Raw genomic sequence first — 9161 nt, 5'->3', positions numbered from 1 at the left:
AACATGAATATTAAAATCGCCACAAAGAACAATTCTGTCATAATTTAAAACCAGAGTAGATAAAAATTCAGGAAGTTCTGATAAAAATCCTCCAGGCGGTTTTGGGGGGCGATAAATTATAACAAATATGATAGGTTGCAGCCCTCCAACTTTAAGAGTGAGAACTTCAAAGGAGTTAAATTCATCACAGCGTACTTGATGACATTTAAAATTTTTCCTATACACGCTCACTAGCCCACCACCACGACCACTGACCCTCGGTTGACTAAAGCAATCATATTGAGGCGGACACAGTTCAGCTAGCTGGCTATAGTCATTCATTTGCAACCAGGATTCAGTTAAAAACATAAAATCTAGATTTGCAGACAAGATAAAATCATTTAAGATAAGTCTTACTTGAAAGTGATCTCACATTGAAGAGAGCCATTTTAAATGAGTTTGTTCTGGGTGCTGGAGTTGGTGCAGTTGTCCTAATCCTTAAGAGATTACTAATATTTCTGTGTGGGATGTGCACATTTCGGTTTACTGGTCTATGCGTGATGATGACAGGAATAGAAGTCTTTGGAACAACACTGGGAGCAGACGGCTTTACATGCCAGCAGGTGGAGACAGTTGTTTGTGGCAGTGAGGCAGAGATCTGTTCAGTGAGCGGTGGTGTGTCCAGGTGTGCTGCATGAATGATTAGTCATTCACGTTAACACTGGGGCTAAGATATTAACAATGGCCTGTGAACCCTGTGCGGACAGTTTTCTCCTTGAAAAAAGCACAAAAGAAAATTGCTGACCTTAAGGAGGATGTCCGACAGCTCTCTGATGAACTCCAGCAAAGGAACTCGCTCCTGTCCTGCTTTAAGGCCCGACTCCCATTGCTATCTAACTTCGTGATGACAGAGCACTCACAAATGTTAACTCCACAAGAGATTGGTGGCTGACAGCGCATAGACCTCTGGCCAAACAACGGGCAAGCCTCTTCAACCACCATCCCGCTTTGCAACTTCCATTGATCGGTGAAAAATCCTGAAGGAGGCAGTGCTACGGCGATCCGGGGGTCTTCCTCACCCGGAGTTGGAGGGCAGTTGCCCTACCAGGTGTGATGCTGCTTCCCCGCCGAGTCCGCCGGCCTCCGCAAACGGTCTGGACAGCCTGGATCACACACCCTCCAACTCTTAAGTCTACACAATCACCATCTCTTCGTCCCCTTTTCCTCCCGACTACCCTGATAGTTGGAGACTCAATTATTCAGACCATCCGGTTCTTCACTGCCGCTATTCATTGCTTCCCTGGAGCTACAGTCCCGGTCATCCTGGATAAACTCCCAGAACTGCTCCACTCATTCACACCTTCCATTTGCCGTGTAGTCTTGCATGTCGGGGCAAATGATGCAGCTCGGGGTGCCTCTGAACTGACAAAAGGGGATTTTAACAAACTTTTTAAGTTCTTAAACGGCTGAGGAAAATCAGTTTTTATTTCCGGTCCTATTCCCACGCTTGGTCGCGGAACGGAACGTTTTAGCAGACTTCTTTACCTTCATTCCTGGCTCCAGTCAGCCTGCAAAACTCACGGCTTTGGTTTTATTGACAATTTTAATCTGTTCTGGAACCACTCCACATATTTCTGGACTGATGGGGTTCATCCCAGCAGATTAGGCAGCCGCATGTTGGCTGCTAATATCCAGCACACTGTACAATGCGCCCCACGTGTCTGACTGACTAGTTACGCTACACACCCCCTCCACAGTAGCTGCCACTTATTCTGTATCCACAGCTGCACAGGCCTGCGCCGTTTCCATCAGTGGCTCCCCCTGGCAAGTATAAACATGCATCACTCTCATATTCCCATAGTAACGGTATCTGTTCGGCCACCTAAATCAAAAGTGAACAGAAAAACAGCTGTGCCTAACAACTTAATAAAGATTAATACAACTGCTCCAAAAGAACATAATAGCATGAAAATTAAGTGTCGGCTATTAAATGTCAGATCCCTCGCTTCAAAAGCTGTACAGGTTAACGAATTAATATCGGCTCATAATACAGATTTGTTCTGTTTGACTGAAACCTGTCATGATGATTGTGCAAGCCTCAATGAATCCACTCCTCCCAGTCATAGTAATACGCACATACCTCGAGGCACTGGCCGAGGTGGTGGAGTTGCAGCTTTTTCATTCAGACCTATTAGTCAAGTCAAAACCCAAACTAAGTTATGGCTCTTTTGAAAGCCTTGTTCTTGGTATTTCAAACCCAACCTGGACAAATATGCAGCAGATTTTAGTTGTTATCGTGTACCGTGCTCCTGGTCCTTACTTCCAGTTTTTAAGAGAATTTGCTGAATTTTTATCTGACTTAGTCCTTAAAACAGACAAAGTGATGATAGTATTTCCGCTTCTTGCGTGAAGGCTTCTTCTTCGTGGGTAGTCTCACAGTCAAGCAGTCATGGCAGACAGTGGAAGCGATACTGCCCCCAGCACTTCCTGTAGTGCGTTGCAGTTAGAAATAAACAACCAGAAATGTTCCTGATATCTCCCTTAAATGGCATCTATGTTATGATGCGTCAACAATGAAATTTACCGTCGACGAATCTTTATAGTCGACGTTGTCGATTACGTCGACTAATCATTGCACCCCTACTGGTGAAGTATCTCCGGGAATCACAGGCGAAAACTGGATTAACACACAAAAACAAAACAGAGCGCACCTAACTCCGAGACAGCTATACCATCTTGGAATATCTTTTAATATCATTTAATAGATATTATAACTTGATTCTTTTACAATTGTCTTACTGTAACTGTTTTTTTATTATCAACAAAATGCCTGTTTTCTGCTTTCATAAATCATGAAAACTCTCCCCTTGCAAATAATACAAGTCTCTGCACATGTAAATACTGTTTCATCTCGTGACCTGGCAAGTCACATATTTGTTGTTGATTGCTGATCTTTGTTGTTGTATATTTTTATATTGTCAGTTTATATATTTATACAATATTCTCTTCCATTGCGTTACTTCTGCACGGCACAGACCCAGAATAATGCACATGTATATATCTGCAACGTTGTTTTTCCATTCCATATTTATATATTTCTACATTTATTTATGTCGACTATATGTTTGTCTACGTGTAGCACCTTATCACCACAGCAAATTCCTCGTATGTGTAAAACACTACTTGGCAATAAAGCTCCTTCTGATTCTGAAAGTAAAATGGGTAAGCATGCAAGCTCTGTCAAATAAATGTTTCATCAATTACATTATTCAGGGACGAGAGCCTTTCGGGAAGTGACATCACATCGAAGTTGGAGCCAGCCTTCCTCTCGGGGCTCCGCTGCACTCAGCCACTGATCAGAGCCAAGTTCTTTGAGGTGTTTGACTCCTCCATGAAGCGGCGTGTCTATGAGAGGCTGCTCTACATCTGCTGCTCTCAGAACTGGGAGGCCATGGGTAGCCACTTCTGGATCAAACAGTGCATAGAGGTAAACAGAGTGCTGTCTCTGATCTTACCGTAGGCTGTTTAAGCCTTTTATCCAGCATTAAAAAGAATGTATTGTTGACTCATAAAACAAGTCTCCTTTTTGTTTATCTCTTATCTTTAGCCTCTTGTCATGCCTGTCACTTGCCATGTCATTTACTGCCACTGATCTTCGGTTTTACACTTGTTGCTCTTTGCGTGTGTGTGTGTGTGTGTGTGTGCGCGCGCTTGTTAGCTGCTGCTGGCAGTGTGCGAACGAAACACCATCATCGGCACCAGCTGCCAGGGATCCATGCTGCCGTCTATCACTAACGTCATCAACCTGGCCGACAGCCATGACCGTGCCGCCTTCGCCATGGCAACGCATGTCAAGCAGGAGCCCCGTGAGAGAGAGAACAGTGAGACCAAGGAGGAGGTGGGACACAGACACCAAAACACAAACACACATCAATGCATCAAGAGACATGCTCTCTCACATAATTGAGCACATTACCCCGTTGGGATTGTGTTGCGTACTGTGGTCCCAAGAAGAAGAAAAAAACGAAAGCCTTGACTCTTGTCTTAAAATTAGTCTCCGTTCTCTTTTGTCACCTAATGCCCTTTCAAAACAGCATTGTGTCCAACATGACAGACTAACTGTCAAAGCTCTCCAAAATGATGATTTTCTCTTGTGGTCTCTGGCAGGATGTGGAGATAGACATAGAGTTGGCACCAGGTGACCAAACAGCCATCCCCAAGAGTAAGGAGCAGGCTGAGAGAGATGCAGGCAACCAACTGCACATGCTGACAAACCGCCATGACAAGTTTCTGGACTCGTTACGAGAGGTGAAGGTAAGGCTGGTCCTTCTGAAACCTTGTCCTTGTCCAGGAGTGTACCAAGGGGTTGATGACTTTGATATAGCTACGGGAACTGAGTGGAAATGAGAATGCAGTGTTTGAGGTATTGACTTTCATCCCTTTTTTCCCTCATCTATATTTGAAGAAGATGGTCCAGAACCCTCCTGATTTTTCTTCTAGCTATAAAATCAGGAGCCGATTTTGACCTGGTCAAATCAGCAGTAGTCTTGAGTCCTGAAGACAAGGATTAAGAACCACTGCCTTGCTGAGTCAGCAGCTGTCATTTTTCTCTGCTCTGTGTTAGACGGGGGCACTTCTGAACGCTCTGGTCCAGCTCTGTCACATTTCCACACCGCTGGCTGAGAGGACCTGGGTTCAGCTCTTCCCTCGCCTCTGGAAGATCCTCTCTGACAGGCAGCAGCATGTGAGTATAAGTTACTGGCCTCTTCCTAGTTACACCCAAAGCAGAGGAACACAGAGCTGGTATAAGGGAAAGTAATGCATGCCAAAATACTTTACCTTTGCACATTGTATACACTAATCCACTCCCTTCATCGTTTTCTGTATCGACGTAAGGAAGCAGACACTAACTCTGACCTTGACCATCCAATTTCTGTCTTAAAACATGCCATTTCACTCAATGAGGACAGATTAATTTATGCTAAATATGGAAATGAGAAAGCAGAGGGGGGGAAAGCTGTAATGAGTTTTTAACAAACCAGATCCATATATTATTTTTGAAAACTGTTGAAAGGCTTTGATTTGAAGTGATTGAGCTCTTGAACATCTAAAAGATGCAGCCAATAGAAAGATGGCTTCACAATGATTTTTTCTTCCTGTGAAGTTACAAATATGTCACATGTGTTTATTCTGATTCCTGCATCAGCTCTGCGTTTCTTGTCATCATTACACTCTATCAGTTTATGGGGAAAATAGGGTGATTGCTGCTGCTCAAGCTTTATATCTCTGGGCTGATTTATTAAATGGAATGATGGAAAAGCCTATTCTTTTTAGGAAGGAATTTACTTATATTCACATTGGCCTTCTCCACCACCAGCCTAATTAAAGTGACCATCAAGGCATTAATTATTCCATGCTGCTGTCAACGGGCTGTGAAAATTATATTCATTACCAATACATCATTTATTTCTGAGTGTGTGTCAGTCATAATTATCAGAGCAGTAACCCCATGGTCACGCTCAAAGTCTATTCTGTGGGCATTCTGAGACACTCTGATTAGACATAGAGTTGGCCTGTGCTGTTTAATCAAGCAAATACTACTTTACCACACTTCTTGCATTACCTTGACCAAAACTAGAAGGGCTAAATAGTTTTCATTATTTGAAGTGTTACTTGGTTGTAATCACTTTCATGATAATACTTTCCAGTGTTGACTGTCAGAATCAAATGACTTATTCAGGGACTTGTGATGAATTGTCGATCATGTTCTTTCTGAATACACAAGAAAGCTCATTACAATTTGCCAGTTGTCCCTTCCCAGTCATCTTACCTTTTTCGTCTTGCCTTTTCTTACTGTTTTTTAACAGCTCTTTGTTACTGGAAATGAATGTCATGTTGCACCACACACATGCAACAGAATGCCTTTATTAATATACTGTATCAGTGCACTGCTGCTTAAATGAAACTGGGTAGCTGATGAGCTCCCTTTGTCCCCTCTCCAGGCTTTGTCAGGAGAAATGAGTCCCTTCCTGTGCAGTGGCAGCCACCAGGCCCAGAGGGACTGCCAGCCCAGTGCCCTAAACTGCTTTGTGGAGGCCATGTCCCAGTGTGTGCCTCCTATTCCCATCCGACCTTGTGTGCTGAAGTATTTGGGCAAGACACACAACCTCTGGCTACGCTCCACTCTAATGCTGGAGCAGCAGGCCTTTGAAAAGGGCCTCAGCCTGCACAGCAAACCCAAGCAGAGCACAGAGTTCTACGAGCAGGAGAGCATCACACCGCCCCAACAGGTAATGCATTTTGATTTTAAACCTGCAGTGCCATACCTTTGTCTCCTTCTGGCAGCGAGAGCACAAACGCATGCTTATGATGTGTTCCTACAAGTGAGCTTGCCCCCAGTCTCACGTTCAGAAATAGTAGAGACATTTCCACAGCTCCAAGACAGTAATCCATTATTTTGGTAGAGTAAATGTTATACATACATAACCTACTCCAAATATTTTATAAATACTAATCTGTCCAAGAGCAGTAACGTGACATCTCTGCCTGCCCTTATTCCCTTTTTCACTCTCCAACAAGGAAAAGCTACACCAATGGTTACGTGTTTGTCCTCGACATTGATCCCTTTCTTTTTTTAACTCTAACCCCCCGAACACCGAGTTTGTTTTTTATCTGAAAGATTCTGCATTAATCCTAGTTGCTGTAGCCTACTGGTTGCTACGGATGCTCTAGAGCCATGTAGAGAGAGAGTTGTGTTCATTTCAATTCAAGTGGTTTTATTGACATGACTGCAGGCAATTACCTCGCCAAAGAATATTAACTAAAACTATATAAACAAAATAAACTAACAATTCTCAATAATAAACGTTCTCTCTGACGGATTTTTTATTTTAACAGCAATGGCGATTGCTGGTAGGCATAAAATATATAAATACTGGTTTACCACAGACACAGATTCAGATGGTCCGGTACATTATGAATACAGAGAGATTTAGCTGGTGACGACAGGCTTAATCAGCATTGTAGGAACTTGTTTAGCAAGGGCTTGAATATGAGGGACATTAATTTATATGTAAAAGTATTCCATTCCAGCTTTAAGCTTGGAGTAGGCACCATTTGTTTGTTTATGGCTGATCAAAGACTTTTTTATATTGGATATTTTTATTTAAAAAAATTAACTTGACAGTTGATAATCTTCATACAATGTAGTGTTTCCTGCAGGACTTTGTCAGGGAAGGAAAACCTAAAAAAGCAGACATCAACAGACCAAAGAAAATCTTTTGGGGTTAGCTTTTTTATTTTATTTATCCTTCTTTTCCACAGTGGAGGATCTGGAAATATATTTTGTCTCATGTTTGCAGCCTCGTGTTTAAAATTGGCAAATCTGCCTTTTATCCTTTTTGAGTCATTGCAACTTTTTCCATTTGTTCTGCTGCTGTCGACATTTTGTTCTACTTCACTCTAGGAGATTTTGGACTCCCTAGCAGAGCTCTACTCTCTGCTCCAAGAGGAGGACATGTGGGCCGGCCTGTGGCAGAAGAGGTGCAAGTTTCCTGAGACTGCCACGGCCATTGCCTACGAGCAGCATGGCTTCTTTGAACAGGTGAGAGAAAGGCCACTTAAAAATGTATGTATGACCTTACCTGGTATACACTGTTACCAATTTATTAGGTTCACTGTCCTGCAAATAAATCACGAAGGTGTTATTTAACATCATGGTCATTTTGAAAGCTGTAATTTGTGGTGCTGTTAAATTGTATTGCATTTTACTGAGAGGTGTTTCTAATATTTTGTCCACACCATTTATATTAATGAGGACAGGCAAAACGTTGCTTCAGGTTGCATCAAGGCAGTCGTGTTGCAGTGATAATAATTGTATTAGCCTCAAAAAGTTTGTGCTTAAAATTTCATGTGTATGCTCAGGCCCAAGAAAGCTACGAGAAAGCAATGGAGAAGGCTAGAAAAGAGCATGAGAGGAGCAACGTCTCATCAGCCATCTTCCCCGAGTACCAGCTCTGGGAGGACCACTGGATACGGTAAGATTTCCAGAACTGAAAAGATGCCGTTATCCCAGTCTGTCTTACACATCAAGAGAGCCAGCAGAGCACAACACCATAGTGGATTTTTACTTTAATACCTTCATATATATATACTGTGCACCGCTGATTGTACAAACCAGATAACATTTATTCCATTCATCGCACAAATTATACAGCAGCACATCCTTTCTGGACAATATTTGATAATATTAGAAGAATACAATGAACAAATTGAATTTATGTAATATGTGATTTTTTCCTCTAAATCTGTCCATGTCACATTTCTGCAGGCTTAAAAATGATTTTTGTTCATTTATGGATATGTGTTTTTACTGGGAAAGTATGTATCTGTCAGCAGGGTAAATTTCCATCCATTTTCTTTGTGATGTGTCTGAATTAAATGGCTTCTTAATAACAACTTGCCACAGTTTAGGAGGGACCACCATGCCTCCCTGCAGAACTAAATTCTCTACAGCTATCTCTGTATGTCTGCCTTAATTGTTATTTTACATAGACTCCGATATTAAGTGTATTTTACCATGCAAATCATTCATAAAAAAGGAGACCCCCAACTATATGGATGAGACTAAGAAACCCCAAGGGGGCTATGCAAATGATGAAAAAAAAACCCAGAAGAATGTTAAAAGCCAAAATGATAAACAGCTAATTTTTAGCCAGGCAGACCTCACGCAGTGACTGCTCCAAATGGCCCACTCTGAATTCGAATAATGTGAAAGTTACAATTTATTGCTAAAATCTTAAGTAGCACAGCTGTAGCACATTTAAAAGCATAAACAGTTTGAAGTTGCTTAAACTTTTCCTCTCCCTTTTCATGTCCAGCTGTTCTAAGGAATTGAACCAGTGGGAACCGTTGACAGAGTACGGCCAATCTAAAGGCCACTCAAACCCCTATCTCATGCTCGAGTGTGCTTGGAGGGTTTCCAATTGGGCCGCCATGAAGGAGGCTCTGGTGCAGGTGAGGAGTGTGCGGTCACCATGTAAATATATACATGTGTATGGATGTCTACACACATACATGAATATCCACACACAAGTGCACTCTGTCTCTTCCAAAGGTTGCAATAACCTCTAACAGTTTGACAGAAAATAGAAACTATAACCACAAGTTCTCACTAACACAAT

The 9161-nt window shown here is 42.2% G+C and overlaps 1 protein-coding gene across 1 annotated transcript in view; it reads left to right on the top strand.

The window, feature by feature from the left end:
* LOC123982609 (transformation/transcription domain-associated protein) overlaps positions 1-9161 on the top strand; it is an 89237-nt gene that overhangs the window by 46048 nt on the left and 34028 nt on the right. Inside the window, exons 49-56 of the mRNA XM_046068240.1 lie at positions 3253-3466; positions 3698-3877; positions 4147-4293; positions 4604-4723; positions 5982-6269; positions 7445-7582; positions 7903-8015; positions 8859-8994. Coding sequence (XP_045924196.1) covers positions 3253-3466; positions 3698-3877; positions 4147-4293; positions 4604-4723; positions 5982-6269; positions 7445-7582; positions 7903-8015; positions 8859-8994 — 1336 coding nt within the window. The remainder of the gene's footprint in view (positions 1-3252; positions 3467-3697; positions 3878-4146; positions 4294-4603; positions 4724-5981; positions 6270-7444; positions 7583-7902; positions 8016-8858; positions 8995-9161) is intronic.

Source organism: Micropterus dolomieu, linkage group LG14 (assembly GCF_021292245.1).
Source record: "Micropterus dolomieu isolate WLL.071019.BEF.003 ecotype Adirondacks linkage group LG14, ASM2129224v1, whole genome shotgun sequence".
Classification (NCBI taxonomy): Eukaryota; Metazoa; Chordata; class Actinopteri; order Centrarchiformes; family Centrarchidae; genus Micropterus; species Micropterus dolomieu.
The sequence above is the reverse complement of the archived record's forward strand: the minus strand, read 5'-3'. Positions and strand labels throughout refer to the sequence as shown.